Here is a 16923-nt window from a genome sequence, read left to right on the forward strand (position 1 = left end):
TGCGAAATCGGTGCGTCCGTTAACTGATCGTGACTCGGCTGTATCTTCAAGGCAGTATCTCTTCTTTGGTCAGAGCACTGAGAGCTCTGGTTACCAAGGCTCTGCTGATGGTAGCCGCGGTGTCTTCGATTATGGGACTGGCAATGTCAAGCACCAGTCTAGGGTTCGAGTTGAAGAATGCCTCGGCGGCGTCGGCTGTAATCGATCACAAACGCTTATCACCCATCAATAATCCAACGGTGATTCAAACAGTATGAGAATGAAGGTAAAAGTATGCTCGAGGATCTGTTTTGCAATCCATCTTGACCAATCTCGCTGCAGCGTTACTTGCAATTAGGAGTCAGTGTATCATCAATGGCTGAGGTGCATCATTACTCGTTATCAGTGTCTAATCTATTTTTACATTGAAGCTTTGAACGGTGTAATTAGAAGTCAATTATGACACAGGTTCTTTAATCGGAAATTATTTCTTATTCAACGTTCTTATAAATCAGTCGAGGAGCTAAGAAAGAAAATTACGATCGGCTACAGAAACATCCGCTACAATTAATTGAAATCGGAATCGCTCAGTATGCTTAGGTGGTAAGAACAATGACATAATGATGTAATCGCTTTCAAAAGCTTTGATATCAAGCGTTGTTTTGGAAAGATTTTGTCGTTTTCAAATTATTATCCGTTTTAAGAAGATATTGATTCAGTTTAATTGAAATTAATTGACTTCTATCGCAGCTTCCAAAGCTTTGTGGCAGCAGTTTTTTTTTCTTCTGTTTAAACGCTTTTCTGTCGAGATTTAACTCCTAAAAATATATCACAAGAAACAAAACTCGAAACCGGAAGCAGAGTCAAGTAGAAAATTCGAACTTGTGGAAGTCCCCGAACGTCAAGACACGAGAAATGGGTTTGGCATAGAATGGGGTTGGCCAAAAAATTGGGGGTCAGAGTTGCAGGAAATAGTAGTTTTGAGATTACGTTTGAACAAGCAGGGATGGGAGTCTGAATTGCGAGATGAAGAAACGGCACACCGTGAATACCTTACGCCAAGAAAAGTAGACAAGCTTACCTGCCAAATTGTGCGTCGTAGGAGCCTTCAGCTTGATGTTACCGTCACCGACACGTATTTTCAGGGCGATTTGGTCCATCTCGATTCTCTGCACGCCATTCTTGTCGGCAACTTCTTTGCCGTTGGCGATGACTTGAGTCTTGGTATTAGCTGGAGGGAAAAAAAAAAGGAATAGTGCCGATGAATAATTAATTCAAGGACTCTTGAACCACGCGTTGCAAAGGCGAGTCTCGCAGTGCATCCATTCACTGCATGTTGGGTTTGCATCGTATTAAAATATCATGAGAATCACAGGCGTATGAATAGCGCCCGCGACCCGCAGGCTTATAAATCCTCTGGATAATAACAAAGTAATACATCAAGATGTCTTCACGAGTAGTCAACCAAGCGGGTTACGTAACCGCGTTTTCTCATCCGTGACTCGTCCGTTATCAGTCAGTACAGTAATACTCCTACTGCGCATGCAACGGATTGACAAAGTGTTTCAGGGATAATTGGTCGCTGAGACAATAGCCGGTGGCGCAACGCTTGAATCCTACTTTTTGAACAACGTGTGTTCTTTTCTTAGCATGCAATCCGTAATCTTGGTGCAAATACTTTGGAACATGCTCAAGATTTCTCTGAAATTTCTTTAAATAGTTTTAAAAATTGCTCCAATTGAAATTTCTAAGAGTTAATCTATGCTACTGAAATTATAAAGAAAGCGCGTTTTTTTTTTTTGTTTGTTTGTTTTCGATCATGTCTAAAACTAATCGATCAATTTCTGTGAAATTTTAACAAAAGGTTTCAATCCATCTCCAAAGTATCGTAGAAGGTAGAAACTGAACTTATCTCTTCAATCAGTCAAGATAAGAGTTTTGCAGTAGCAATGCCTCAGTTTGGTATCGTTCGCCAAGTGGCAGGAGCTCAAGACTTGTTCCCGCGAGAAACGAGGAAGTTACGTGATCCACGACGCGGGATGTCAACTATTCGAATATATTCTCGTCGTACAGAATTCAACTCACTAAAGTTTCCCTTGAAACTGCCAATTCCGTTCAGAGGCAGGAGCAGTAACCTTCCCTGGACGTCGTACTCGCCCTTGACGTGGATGTGGGGCATGGTGACCTTCAATTCGACGGTGAGGTCCTTAGGGTTGGCCTTGATTTCGTCAATCACAAAACTGGAGGCGCCGTAAACGCGAACCTGGCTCATGTTGGCCCTGATTTTGAGAGCTTCGAGGCTTCTGTCCACCGTCAACGACGGCAGCAACAGAGGGTCAAGGGCTGGCAGTTTCAGGGAAGCGATCCCCTTGGGTAAAAATGGTCTGATGGCTTCGAGCTGTTGCAGGACGCACTTGCCGTAAGTGTCCACGTCGTGTGTCGACGAGCATGCGGTAACCCCGGGAGCTGAAATGCGTTACGATCAAGTTATCGAAGAACATACGTAATGTAAGCTATGTGGACTACAAAAGTTTTGAAGATTGTTCATAGGTATCAGGGGGAAAATCGCTTGACTAGTGAGTCTAATGGACCATTACAGCGTTGATAATTGCACGCGCGACATTCGACCAGATTTTTCACCAGTCGTTTCCATCCAATGGTGGATGTAGTGGACGTAATATCGAAACTTGCTCTACTCGTTTCGGTACGGAAGGAAAAAGGATCTGACGATTTTTCCGAACATGGTGGTCAAATGTGGCGAAAGAGAATATTTCAATAAACGGAAAGACCATTTGGTTACAACTATTTGATTCACCATACTTGGTAAAATCAACTGATTGTTTTTCTATTCGTACAAACTGGCACGTAGGCTTGAGCAATAAGAATTTACCCTACTTGCGGTACCGTAACGGGCAATACATAGATTACTCTACTATTGACATTAATTATTCTCATGTTGTGGCTTTCACCAAGAGATATAATTCTGATTCATATTGTAATAACGGAGGTGACAGCAGAAAAGTTACACAAATTGTGAGAATCGTATGTTTCGGTGCGAGGAGAAGGCAAGACGAAACAAATTACGCGAATCCTACCAGTGTCTTTTTATTCATAGCTTCGAACGTGACGGGAAAAAAGTGAGTGGTAGGCACGTGTGTCGAAATCATTACAAAACATTCGTGGAAGGTGTTACATTTGCTGTGTATAAAATTCTTGGCAATTACGTAATACAGATTTTCGTTCAGGAAAAGAGGAGAACCGTTTATAAAATGAGTGGGTACATGATATTTAATTATTCGGTGACGGAAATGATTGCTATATTTTCCTAGGACACGGATGCTCACGATTATAGGTATACGTAATAGCACTTAAATACAACTCTATGTAAAACTGCCACGGCTTAATACGCATTGGTTTCAATTCTAGACTAAACGATCCAGGTTACGATTGGAGACGCGATGATTTACGATAAGAATACGATATACCCGAATCGAAGATTCATTGACAGCCAGTCCAAGACAACCACAGTTTTATTTCTCGTTGCTGTATGTCTGCAATGTAACCGTTCGGGATAATTCATTTGTGATGTCAATTTCACAAACTTCCTGTTTGAATGAAGAAATTTTCCTTGCATATGTTCAAGGAAGACACTTATTCCATAAAAGATCCTCCAGGAATTTACAGGCAATAGTCTTCTGGGTAAAATGAGCCATCGTAAAATGAAATCAAAGAAACCTATTGGATTTTCAACTGTTTTCAGCGTTTTCAAACGAAGCATCGATATTCAAACTTTTGTACATGATTTCGTTGTGTAATATTTTTGTATTTTGAAAGAGGTTTTCCTATCTAAAGAACATAACAATTGTATAGATGGTCACTCAACGACTATCTCGTAATAATATTATACGAAATCACATAAATTCAAATGTGAAAATGAATATGCACGATGATTTTTAAATCAGTAGCGTTTCAACGAGTGATGCTTTTATCTGACTCTCTGCTTTTGCACAAAAGAAACATTCGCGAGGTTGAATTTCGGTCGGTAAAGAAGGCGCATGGCGACCCCTTAAGCCGAGTGCTAAAACCGAACGCGAACCGCTAACCGGCCGGCAGCCTTGAGTGGACTGAAAACGAAAGTGCTCGGGGTGAAAGTGAGACGAAATTGGTTTGTGTTTGTACACCCGGTCGACTGGAGCGGGCGTTTCAACGCGTCGATTGTAAAACCATCGATTCGCAATTCGAACAGAGACACAACAAAGATAGTAAACGTCATCAAGAAAAATAGTAAATAATAATCGGACACCGAGTAACAAACAGAGGAAAGATTATATACTCACGCAAGGCTGTTGACACAGTTTTGAGGACACTGACCAGCAGTAACGATTGAACAAAAATCAATATCAGACCCATAATGTTATCGTATATTACAATCAATTTTGCACCTTAATTACAACCTCCGTTTCTATATCTTTGGTTACTTTATTTTTTTCCTACCCTGATCCTCCCCCGAATAAATTAATTTGCAAGGAGCAATATTGCAAATGCGCTCTGTTCCTCGGTCGTTCATGTATTTATAAACTCAATGCACTTTCTCCAAAGTCCCCCTCTATCGCTAACTTATCACGGTAGAGTACCTCCTTCGACGCAATCAGGGCCGTACTTAGTAACCCGCGCCTCTCACCGTTGACGGATCGCAGAATTTCACCGCGGTTCGTCTGTCGCTTTTAAGCCGCTTTCGGCACCCCAACCAAGCGGGTGGCTTGCAGTGCCATAGAATTTGACAGCCCTGCAATGACGTTTCTTTGAATGAGAATTTCTCGCGCATTTTCACCGTCCCGGTCATCTGGAAGTCGTTGTACGTTTGTCACAGTCAACTAGGAACTTTCGATTTGGTTCTGATCACAGCGTTCCGACAATAATACGTGTGTAGATCTTTCGAGTTTTCAGGGTAAAGGATTTAGTGCGGAGGACGAGTACTGGTTGAAAAAAAAGGAACCAGTTTTTGTGAAAGATTCGCTTAAACAATTATCGCGATACCGGGAAACTGAGATAATAATTTAGCTATTCTCTGTATCAACCGTTATACTTTCCCACAGTCATATTGAAATATTTAATTGGCTCGTAAGAATGAATGCCTATCAGTTGATACAACTAATAATCAGTTCGCTGTAACTTGTGTTTAGTTTAACTGACCCGTGTATTCAGATGTGAGTGTAGAAAAAAATCTACCCCACATTCTTCACTCGGTGTAACTTACAATTAGTTGCCTGTGGTAAAAGTTGCTCCTCGGTATAAAGTTACCGGTTCTACAAGTCTAGACATTTTTGCCCAACGACAGGCGGTGTGAATGCAATTATTATCCTTTTATTCGTCACATGCCGTAAACTCATTTAAATTTTTCTTGAAGCAAGATTTTTTGTTTGTACTAAATTTGTGGAATCGAAATTGATTCATGGTACATTTCACATGACCATACCATGAATTCTTTCTTATGTTGTTCAATAAATATACACTATAAGATAAATAAATAAATAGACTAAATACATTGTCGTTAATAGAGTCGATATTGAAGGTGTTTTTCGGGGTTAAGGAGGACTAACTAGGAAAAAAGAAAGAAAAAAAAAACAATTCACAGTGATCCCGGATCGTTGGAGTACATTTTGTATATCATAGCATCGTTGGCTCGGTTTTCGCTCAGTGCTTTTGTCGCCAAGTCGTCGGCTATCATAGCGGCGACAGCCTCAGCGGCCATTAGACCTGAAAAAGAAAGCGAACTTGTAGAGAAGATCGACGTAAGAAATTGGCGCGTGTCTGTCGAACATTTTTTGTCACTATTTGAGGTGAAGATTTTTTGAAATAATAATTTTTGTTGCTAGATGAAGCGATGAGTGTTAATTTAATCGCCGTCATGTATAACATTCATTGCAGATACGTTTCTTCTTTTACGAATCAGAATTCAGTGGAACAAATAGAGAACAAAATGCTGCCGTTTGACAAGAAGTCACGTTTTTTTTCCTCCGAATGTCGCAACGTTACGTGGGTCTATTACGCCGGGATCAACAGCTCATGAGAAATGCTGCTTGTGCAGGTGAAGCGACAATTACGTGTGGTACAATATTCGTGCTCTCGTGTTTCTCCCGTTTGCAGGTACATAAATGTTCTCTCACGGAGCTGGTTGAGACGTTACCTTACTAATGGCACAGTTAAATTACACAACCGTCCAAGCATGAGTCTCCTGTTCTTGACGTGGGTTTGGGTACCAAAAATTTCAGGATTTCTCTGTGTATGCGATGGTCAGCTGATTTTACGTCACTGTGAGACATCAAGTTATTATCATATTCTTTCTTTCCATCTCTGCGACGTACATGCTCATCGTACTTCAACGTCAATTATGAAACGACTGAATTTTTACACACGTAATAATTTTGTGTTGAAATTTGTTCGCTTCAATTCTGCTTTAGAATTTTTAGAAAACTGTATGAAAGAATTTTTTCTGTATGTACAACTTGGCAACATTTTAGCGAAGTCTGTAAACTTCTACGCAATTTCTTTTCGTTTTCTTGACGAGGAGGTTAAAAAACATCTAGTATTTTCAGACGATCATCTACAGTTTGTTTTTTCAATTTCTTGAAGAAGATGCGCACTTGAGTATGTCAAAAATTTATTAGTTTGAATTGAATTTTATTTATTTGGAAAATATTCTTTTTCCATGCAATGAACACTTTGATTGCGTTAATTTTTCCGACAGCAAATACTGCCGTAAAATTCAAGAATTTTACTGAAAAATCTGAAAAATTTGTATCAAAAATCTTTTTTATTCATATCATTTTTACCGTTCTCGTAAGCACGAATAAGACTTGGCGGTCTCTCATTCAGCGCGCGACTCAATTGTGAAGACTTACCGTGTACTAGGACAGATTCAACAGGTCCTTTTTCGTTCATCCCCTGGAAAGAAACTTTACGATCACTTGCCACCAGCCTTGCTCTGGCTGCTCGAACGACCATTGTGCTTTTACCAACTTTTCTCAGCTCCAGTGTAAAGTTCCCGATCAAATCATCTGTGGACAATTTCAGCATTCGCAATGAACAATCGTACCTAATCGTAAATAAAGTTCAGAATTCAACTCGATTGATCAAATTACGCGAAGAAGCAGAAGCGAAGATTTGTATTTGAGAGCTGCAAATGATAGTTCTTAAACAAGTAGTTGGCATAATTTTTCGACAGCAATTACCAATATCATTCATGGCACATGATTACATATTAGTTACGCAAGTTGTAAGTGAAACTCGCATCAGATACGTGTTCAAAATTTACGCGAACCAATATTGAATAGATGCGGATGTTGTGACGGCACAACATCATAAGCGTTGTCAATCCTTATATCTGTATACGAATATCTTACGAAACGATCAGGTGAAAATATGTGAGTGAATTATCAGTATACGGTTTCGAATATCGGTATATATGCCAAGTTATCTTACTTTGATCTTTCACTTTCGAAAAAGTTTATGACGCTTACACTTGTCTACGCCCGTCGAAAGTTGGAATTCTCGTTAGATGCCCACAGAAGTTTGTATTACTTTTTGCTAGCATCAAATACGGTAAACAAGAAATCCTCCGACGAACAGGATATAAAAAAATTTGTAGTTTTGTTCAGATGCATCTTTAACGATTTTCACACGTTATTTGCCATTTAATCTTGACAACAATTCGCTTATTTCAATAATCTCTGACAAATTCCACAAACAATTGTTTATTGAATTCAATTTTTATATTAACTGAGGGAAATTTGGTGAACAGTACTCACTAAAACTTCCGGCTAGCAGACCATTTCCTCGCAATACATCATTTCCAACTTTACCCGTTAAATGGTAGTCCGCTTTTACTTCCAGAAGCGGTACTCGAATACCTATTATGACATGCATAATGTCGTCCTGCAAAATAAACAGTCGATCAAACTAGCAGATTTCCGTTAATGTATGCGTCGCGGAAAACCGAAATGCAATGAACGGTTAACTTTCTCATGTCCGCATTATTTCAAGTACTCTAAAGGTCTACAATTCTTTTGAGAAAATGAATGAAAATTAGAATCTCTTCAGTTTTTCATCAACTTGTAGCAATTATCTGATCAGATATACGAATAATCGAATGGAGTATAACTAGCGGGAAAAAGCCTGACGAGCTGAAAATATTCAACTGTCTAAAAGTCGTAATTATCAAACGGAGTAAGTGTATCAACGATTTAATCCAGCTTACTTCGATATCATGGTTATTGTGTTCGCGTTTCCGGCGCTTAGCTGCATTTGAATCTGGCTCTTGAACTGTTTCTGAATCGTAAGAACCGAACTCGTCCATTCCACCGAAGTGATAAATCAGCTGCATGCCTTGTTCAAAGTAGCCATCTTTCTCTTGGAATTTCTCGGCGTATCTAATCAAGTCCTTGATCCTTTTACTTTCGGCAGCTGCAAGTGTCATGTTGTTGCGTTTCTGAATCGCCTCTGTCGCCGTGAAATTGTGAACTATGTAACGATTGTTCCGTTCGATCTCCTGTACGACAAAAAAGGCTCTAATTTACGTGAACGGAAGAGAAAGATGTGCGAACATGACAACGGTGAAGTTTTAAGAACCGTCTTCGTAAGTCAATCGCAGTTTCACTTCCGTATAATATGTGATTTTGGTATTTGCATGGATCCTCTAAAAGGCCGTGAGACGTCACCGTTGAGTGACCTTAAAATGCCTTCACAAGTGAACAAGTATAGGCGGAAATAATTCGTACACAACGTTTATTTATGATTTCAGTCGCGTTTTAATTATTATTATCTGCAGAAGCGTATCGTTTATTTCATTCGGAATAACGAACATCAATAAAGATCTTTCTGTTCACACAATCGTTTTGGCCTGGTGATCATCGTAAACTGAGTAGACTTATATCGAAATAAATGATTGACCACTCTAATTTAAATGGTTGATATTCCTAACTACAAATCTTCTAATAATCAGAGGCTTATATTCTGTAAGTAGCGCTGATCATGGAATGTCAATTTAAGCCAAGAGATGTACGAACCATCCGCATTCGAATTATACGCCTATCCTTCAACACATCGTTTCCAATTTCAAGATCAATGGGATAAACCGTTTGAATCGAAAGTTTGAGGAAAAAAAAAAAAAAAACGTTTTATTTCGAAGTCTGAGTGTCTTCAGTTCTTAAGCAGTACGTCCACGGAAAGAAACCAACCAATTGACGTTACCTTTCTGATTTCCTCCAGCCCGTAAACTCTCAAGTTCTCGTCGTCTTTTCTTCTAAACCCAGCGAAATGTTTGATTTTCTTGTCATCGTCGTCCGCGTAGATGATGTCAACGTAACCAGGCGGCGTTTTATAACTGCGTTCAGCAGTCACCCTCGCACTTTCCGTACCTTGACGGAATACTTCCTGACGACGATATCCTGATCCTGACTGTCGAAGTGGAAGCTCGAGACTTGCGCTAATCACGTGTTTTCCGTGATTCCTAGACTCTGGAGAGCTGACAATCCTCTCACCCCTGGGTGTTTGTTCGGCCTTCACGAATGCCTGCTTCTGCTCAACACTCTCAGACGCCGAGACGTGAGCATCGTCTTGCCCGATGAACTCATCCGCAGCATCGTCTTCACTGAACTCACCGAACTTACGATTGCCTCGAGTACCTTGATAGACGTCCGCTCTTCTAGTGTTCGACGAACTGCTGGACGAACTTCCGCTTTTGTTAGCACAACTTCCGGTGCACTCAATTTGTTCATCGTCACTTTCTTCCCCGTCCTCAGACCTCTCTTCCACGGCGGCACTAAAGGCCAATTGTTCCTTCTGCTCGGTTGAACCAAGCTTTTCAAACGGCATGTAGTTTTGGGCGTAGACAACGTCCACGATCTCGTCGCGAGCCTCCGTCTTTTGTTGATATCGCTGATTAGCTTTGGCCAGAGGCGTTTCCGACTCCATGTTTCTGGCACCCTTCGAATCGAAGGAAGCAGAGGGTTTACCCTCGGTGTTGTTTCTCGGCTTCGGCTCCTTTACCAAAGTGTGAAATCTGTACCTGATGGAGTCCAGTTCCCTCAGGTCACTGTAGCTCACGTATCCAGCCTCGAGTTCGCTCAGGTTAGCCTTCAGCCTCCCCCTCGCGATGTGAACGCTCTCAAGAGTCGAGAGGTTCAGTCCCCTGATCTCGACGTTTCGTAGGACTATTCTGTAGCTCGTGTTGCCCTCGGATTGATCTACTTTGACCACTGGAACGCGCAGTGGGTCTAGAGCGCCTCCTTTGGTCAATCCACCAGCCAAAAGTCGAGTCCAGAGAACTTGAGACATTTCTAGGAGCGAGCATTCTCCAAGAATGACAAAGTTCAGCAGTGCCAGGGTGAATAATTTCATTTTCAGATAAGTAGATCGATGCGGATGCAACGCTGTTGCTTTTGTTTATCTTTGCTTATTTTTTTTTTTATCTACTTCCTTAATTCACGGATCTCACTTCCCACACGTAGAACGGATTGTATATCAGCATCAGGATCAGGCAGACTATTACGAAGATGATAAGAAAACAGGATACCACTGCGCACATCGAATTTTCACAAGATGATATCACAGGTACGCATCGTCGTGTAATTATCGAATGATGCTTTGTAGGGCCCGACGCTCAGCTCGGAGTGTAAGAAAATGACGATCCTCGGTGAGATTTTATACCGGCTTAAGAAGGGCGTAAATCTGGGCCATGGACCGCTTTGTGACTAACTGCAGTTGATCTCGGCGATGCATTTTTCAATTCCTCAAGTCCGATGTCACCTCGGAAGCAATGGAGGGCAAGGTCGTCGAATCGCCTGCTGCCGAAGGCTCCGAACAAGTGGAATGGGACCTAATAGGTCTGCTGCATACGTCGATGAACGTGTAAATTTTATTCGCATAGTACACGCGTGCTCGTGAATACCTGCGTACTCTTACGATGGTCAGCGGTGAGCATTATCCTTGGCGTCGATATGTCGTTAATTGTTTCATGCGCCTAGAAATTACCATTTCTCGTAATTGTCGTGCATTCGTGATATCGGACGAATGCTCGATGTCGAGGTGACGATTGCCCGTAAGCTGAAAATGTCTAAAGCAGAAATTCTCGAGCTTTGCCAAAATTCTTTTACAGATTTTCGCGTAGTTGGGTACGTATTATGTTTTTACGATATGCTTTTGAACAGATTTTGATTGCCGTTTTATATAGGTATGCATATCACTGACAATGAGTGAAGTTTTTAAATACGATTGAGAAACAGCGAGGCGACCTGGACTCGACAAATGGCGTTGTCAGCACATTGTACAGTTTGCATAGTCTTTTGGTCAGCGTTATTCTCACTCGGTTTTAATTAATACTCGTATTTCAAGCACGTCTTCGCCATCGACATGACGTGTCGATACTTTACTGTCTTCCCCTTTATTGCTCTGGTGATCTGCGGACGCCTGCTCGATGCCAAATCCCATCCAAAAATACGTAAGTTTTATGTTTTCTGCAACACTTTTGATGCTATTAACGATACATTCGTATGGATATAAAACGTGTGTTTTATCGATTTAATACATGTGAGAGGTTTAAGAAATCTTACGGATAGAATGTATAATTTCTAGGTAAGATTTCTAAACTATTTCCGAACTGTGTCGAATGTGGTATACGGTAATGTATAACGTGTTCCATAAATATTTCAAGTCTGGTGATTTATCTTCATAACTTCCGACATATTTCACGAGTAAGCTTATGTGAATTGCAATGTTCGATGTAAAAGTTGTTACAAGCAATGCATTTTTAACGTGGCGTTTTCGTTACTTCGTTAATCAGGAATCTGAAAATACGTCTGGATTATACATCGGAATAAAAACTGCAGTGTAATGCTTGAATGATATCTCCAGCTGGTCGTTACATAGCGTACCTATAGTTGACGTAACATTTTTTAAATACCGCGCCTAGATGACCATTTCAAATTAATATATCAATAATATTACGATAGATTCATAAAAATTGGCACAATATGACGAAAACATGATAAAATATGTTAACAATATGGATAACCTATTGGCTATTGTTGCCTGAAATGCAACAATAATCTGGAAAAAATACAAAATTTGGCACAATCTCGATACGTAATTGAAATGTTGAATATACCATTCAGAAACGATAATTTTCTCTTACCAAATAATTCAGATCGTGTTACACTCTTGTACAATTATTTTTAAATATTATGAATATCGTTCAACAGTCAAGTCTCTACGACATTCGTGAAGATCGAAATAATTTTGCAACTCGTCCCAGAGTGAGATAAAAACTCTAAGCGATATTCTGAAACTGATATCAATGAATTTCATTTCTGAACCACCTACAAGCCTCTTATTATCTCGAGTGTATTCTACACCACGAAATAATTTGTAAATTCTAGCTGATTTCCTCAAGATCTGTCACAGGAGTGACCCCAATCTTAACGAATGCATACGGACCAGTGTCGAGGCCCTAAGGCCCCACCTCAGGGAAGGTATTCCGCTCCTGAATATTCCTGCTTGCGAGCCTCTGCACGTCCCCCAGGTCGAGATCAGCCAGGGCAGTGGACCCGTCGCGGTAAGATCTACGTACACTGATATACAGGTCAGCGGTGCCACCGACTTTCTGCTCAAGGCCGTCAAGTGAGTGTTTGTAAATTACAATTAATTTTTTTTTTTTCTTTACTTTTCATCATCCAAGTCGATGTATGAAAAGCGTTGTTTTCGGCCGACTGTGACTTTTTTCTTATTTCAACGAATCTTTACGTTTTCAGTCCTCTCGTATCTGAAGTACAGATTTTTCGAAAGATGTTCGCCTCTGTGTCCCGATAAATTCTCCCGATGATCTCGGACACGGCTACATGAATGAATCTAAAATTTACAATGCTTTATATTCGATTATGTTGCGTAATTTCATTTTTTGGTAAACTTCCAAACTGCTCGATGAAAGGATCTGAAATTTGCATTACCTTACATTTAAACGATGGGCATGAAAAATTGCTCGAGCTATAATTTGGTAATGTTGCAACAATAAGTTGATGTTGAAGCTTCGATTAATTGGCAAAATATAGTCAACTGAAAAAACAGATTAAATGTTGGAACGACTAGATAATGACAACTATATTAGCACTTAGTGACCGCTTGTACCACATTTTCTGGTCATTCCAGCAATATTTGAAGCATTATCGTAAAGGTGTTCGTTTTACTAGAATTTTTCAGTGACAACAACATAAGAAATTTCTCTCACTGGTAGCTAAAAAAATATATTAACGTGTTCACAGAGTTGATCTCGAGAAGGAACGTACAAAGCTGAAAATTTTCCTGCCGCGATTGGAGATGGTCGCGAATTACACGATGGACGGGAGGATTTTGATGTTGCCAATAACCGGGGAAGGCAAAGGATACGGGAACTACACGGACATAAATGCGATCGTCACAACCCAGGGAGAGGATTACGCGAACTCAAAGGACGGCAATAAAACCTACTTCCGGGTTACCGATTTCTTCGTCGATTTCAATGTAGGCCACGCCACTATTCATCTTGACAACCTCTTTAACGGCGACGAAACACTCGCTGACGCGATGAACGTTTTTTTGAATGACAACTGGAAGACCGTTGCCGCCGAAATGAAGCCGGCATTGGAAGACGCCGTAGCTGAACTCTTCATGGATTTTGCCAATAGAATTTATGCCAAGTTTCCGAAGGATGTTCTGTTTCCTAAATGATTGTAGGACGATTTTCATTCTAGTTGTTGCAAATCTTCATCTGTATTGGTATTTTATATTATACGTTATTCGAGTAAAGTACACATCAAATTCGATCAATTATAAATTAATTTCAGAATTAATTTAGGCATGCGTGTATTTGATGAACGTAGGAATGTTTATTGGTTTTTAAAATGTATAGAACCTTTCACAATAAGAGGACAAATTTATAAATGATGGATGAAGCAAGAATTGGCAACCAGTTGAGTATAAGCTTGATGTATAAATAAAATTCACTGTAGTTTTGATTATTTTTTTGGATTTCTTTGGAAACTTTTCAATTCAACCTGAGGCAAGGTATTTCTGATTGTGAAAACGAAAAATCATTGAGACCGTAGAAATAAGAACGAATTTAAGGGGGATAGTACAGTATAGTATTTTTAATAATCCAGAAAACTTTAATGTCACCATCCGTTTATTTTTATTCAACATACTCTGGGTCTTGGAGATTTGTTAAAATTCATGGCTAACTTCGATGGTTTGAGTTTCATAGTCTGTAATTTACGTAACAATTCCATGATCAATACCAGCAAGTCATTGGTGATTTTGTAAGTCATTGTTCAGGTGAAATCAATCACTTGTCGCAAAGATTTTGGAATACTGTTGGTTCGATTAAACTTTTTCCGGAATGACTTTGTTCAAAAGACATGCCCCGATCGTTTCAACTTGAGATATAAGAAGAAAATGTATCATCAAATGTTATTACCAAATCAACCACAAAAATCTGTTATTTTTAGTTTTTTGAAGTTGTTTTCCAAAATAAATTAGGAGAAAATGTTTGCTCATTAAAGTGAGAATGGCGAGTCTTCTAAACAAAACGATTCCCAAGAAATTTCATTCAGACTAACGGTGCTCCAAAATCCTTATAACAAGTGACTGATTTCGCTTTAGAATTATTTTGCGTATCTATCAATTCCTGGCTGTTATTTGTCATTGGAATTCTACGTATTTCACAAGCAATAAAGCTTAGACATCGGCTACGAATTTTTACAAATCTCCAAGACAACATGACCATTAGAAAACAAATTAGAATCCGACGACTTTTCACGTTCTAGGATTGTTCATAATTAAACTGTACAAGTCCCCTGAATGATACATTCCCAGTCGTACAGGCAGCTGGAAAATAATCTGGCATCTTGTCGGCAGCACTAAAAATGCAGAACAGTTGGTAACAATTCCCCATAAATTGCGAATATTGCGTAACGCGCGCGGTAGTTACGGTATCGACTTACCGAGTGTCCATTGAACCGAGAGCGGTGCTTTAAGTGTGCCTTGCTGAAAGAGAAGGGAGCCATAAGTGTGCTTTCGAAAACAATTTGCTTTATTCATTCTTGCGTGATTTTATGAATGCAACGTGACTCACTCAGCTCAATTGTATTAATTGTACAATCGAATTCGCGTTGAAGGCGCCTGATGCTATGTGACCCAGACTACCGCCGCGTTTGAAGAGTAATCGATACTTTAGGCGTTGCGAGTAGAGTTCCCGGGACGTGAAAAGAGGTCTAAAAATTTACATGCCTTGCGCAGTTCGGCATATTATTACAAGTTGCGAGAGCGATTCCTACTGCAAGTTCGAGAAATATACGGTTGGTAATGGATTGATGTAATTGCCTTGGAATCCGACACACTTCTGTTTCTCATGGTCTCTGATTTATTTGCAACTCCATAGAAGATCTTAATGTTTTTCTAATTTAAACGATAAAAGGCAATATTTTCGGAAGAAGTGAAATTTAGAGCTATTCTGAAGAATATCTTTGAAATAATGACAGAACCACGGCCAAACGAATCAATTTTGGAAACTGAAAAAAATTACACAAGGTATGATGGAATGCATATTATTGACACATCCTAAGGTTGTAAAATAAATCAGTCACTTATAAGGCTCAAAAGTGTGTCTGATTTAAAAAGAACAACCCATAAGTGTCCTATTATGGCCTTGTTCTTGATAACTTGTTGGTCGGCAGTAGAAAACACAAGGTAGTTCACTACTTTTGATGTTGTTCTAAATATAATAATAATTCTAATGTCAACAACTTTTGCATCATTGATTACAAAAAAATGGTGTAAGAACTAGTTCCGAGTTACCGAATCGGGGCAGAACTTATTCGACAGGAATGCTGTGTATTTGGACTCACGCTATTTTAGTACCGATGTTAAATTAATTTTAGTTGAAAAATTTCAAAGTTTCTTTGGCAGTCGTAAGTTCTTACGAACAACTCATGTTAATTAATATCAGTAATATCAATTAGTATCAAAATTTCCTGTCTTCAATCAACGTAGACTTCTTTCTTTAAGATCTAAACACTCTAATAACTGCTGAAGTTAATATTACATAGACTGTATGATATTGAATCATTATGATAAAAATGGCGATTGATTTATCGACTAAAATATGAGTGTAACAAGTTTCTCCATCTTTACACAAAGCTCTATCTTCTTGGAATGCTTCTTCTTCTCTCGAATTGTTCTTTGAATTGATTCTGTATGCAGATTTTTTCCACAATTTTGTCTGCATCCGTTTATTGAAAGTATATTTCCTGTGCTCGTGTAAAAAGGACCTAATTTTACGCGATTGTCATTGACATTACGTGCGTGAATAAATTGATCCAAATAACTTGTAACAAACGTAAGGACTTATTGATTATCAGAGGAGAAAACGTTTGCGTTATATTTTTCCAACAATTGACTGTTCAAAGGAAACCTAATACATTCATTATTTTTTTTACTATTTTTCCGTCTCATGACGTTTTCGCGACTGAATAATATTTTACATTTTCTGAAGTTTTGAAAAAAAAAACAATTGCAGTTGATCAGTAACTAGCTAGAGAATGACGTCATTAGTATGCGAAAAATAGTGTAATTTTTTAATTAGTCGTTGCCTAAAGTGAAACAGTAAATACAGCGTAAGGTTTTATGAATTTGCGCGAAAGCTTGTATTCCATTGATCGAAAAGTGAAACTTCAACTACGTATGGATTTTTGGTGCAGAACCGACAGTTGAGGTCGCATCTGAATAGTGATGAAACAAAAGAGTAAAGACGAACTCGCGATTACGCAAAATGACTCAACTCGGCACATCTGACACAACAGCTTTACACGCTTGTTGAGTAAGAGCCGCAGCGATCAAGAAGGTTTTTCCAATCATTGT

At 39.4% G+C, this 16923-nt stretch overlaps 3 protein-coding genes across 3 annotated transcripts; 1 reads left to right on the forward strand and 2 right to left on the reverse strand.

Annotated features, from left to right (window-relative positions):
* Window positions 1-46: 46 nt before the first annotated feature.
* LOC107227084 (circadian clock-controlled protein daywake) lies at window positions 47-4389 on the reverse strand. Its single transcript, XM_015668125.2, has 4 exons — window positions 4317-4389; window positions 2065-2445; window positions 1061-1210; window positions 47-195 (listed from the first exon to the last, which is right to left on the reverse strand). Exons 1-4 carry the CDS (start codon window positions 4387-4389, stop codon window positions 47-49), a joined length of 753 nt encoding a protein of 250 aa, XP_015523611.1.
* LOC107227085 lies at window positions 2372-11377 on the reverse strand. Its single transcript, XM_015668126.2, has 6 exons — window positions 9229-11377; window positions 8237-8527; window positions 7788-7914; window positions 6882-7037; window positions 5237-5736; window positions 2372-2445 (listed from the first exon to the last, which is right to left on the reverse strand). The coding sequence occupies exons 1-5, from the start codon at window positions 10375-10377 to the stop codon at window positions 5609-5611; spliced, it is 1851 nt and encodes a 616-aa protein (XP_015523612.2). The 5' UTR covers window positions 10378-11377; the 3' UTR covers window positions 2372-2445; window positions 5237-5608.
* On the forward strand, window positions 11377-14027 carry LOC107227094 (protein takeout). Its single transcript, XM_015668136.2, has 3 exons — window positions 11377-11476; window positions 12414-12654; window positions 13293-14027. Exons 1-3 carry the CDS (start codon window positions 11389-11391, stop codon window positions 13735-13737), a joined length of 774 nt encoding a protein of 257 aa, XP_015523622.1. The 5' UTR covers window positions 11377-11388; the 3' UTR covers window positions 13738-14027.
* The last annotated feature ends 2896 nt before the right edge of the window (window positions 14028-16923 follow it).

The sequence above is a fragment of the Neodiprion lecontei genome, chromosome 4, assembly GCF_021901455.1.
Source record: "Neodiprion lecontei isolate iyNeoLeco1 chromosome 4, iyNeoLeco1.1, whole genome shotgun sequence".
NCBI lineage: Eukaryota > Metazoa > Arthropoda > Insecta > Hymenoptera > Diprionidae > Neodiprion > Neodiprion lecontei.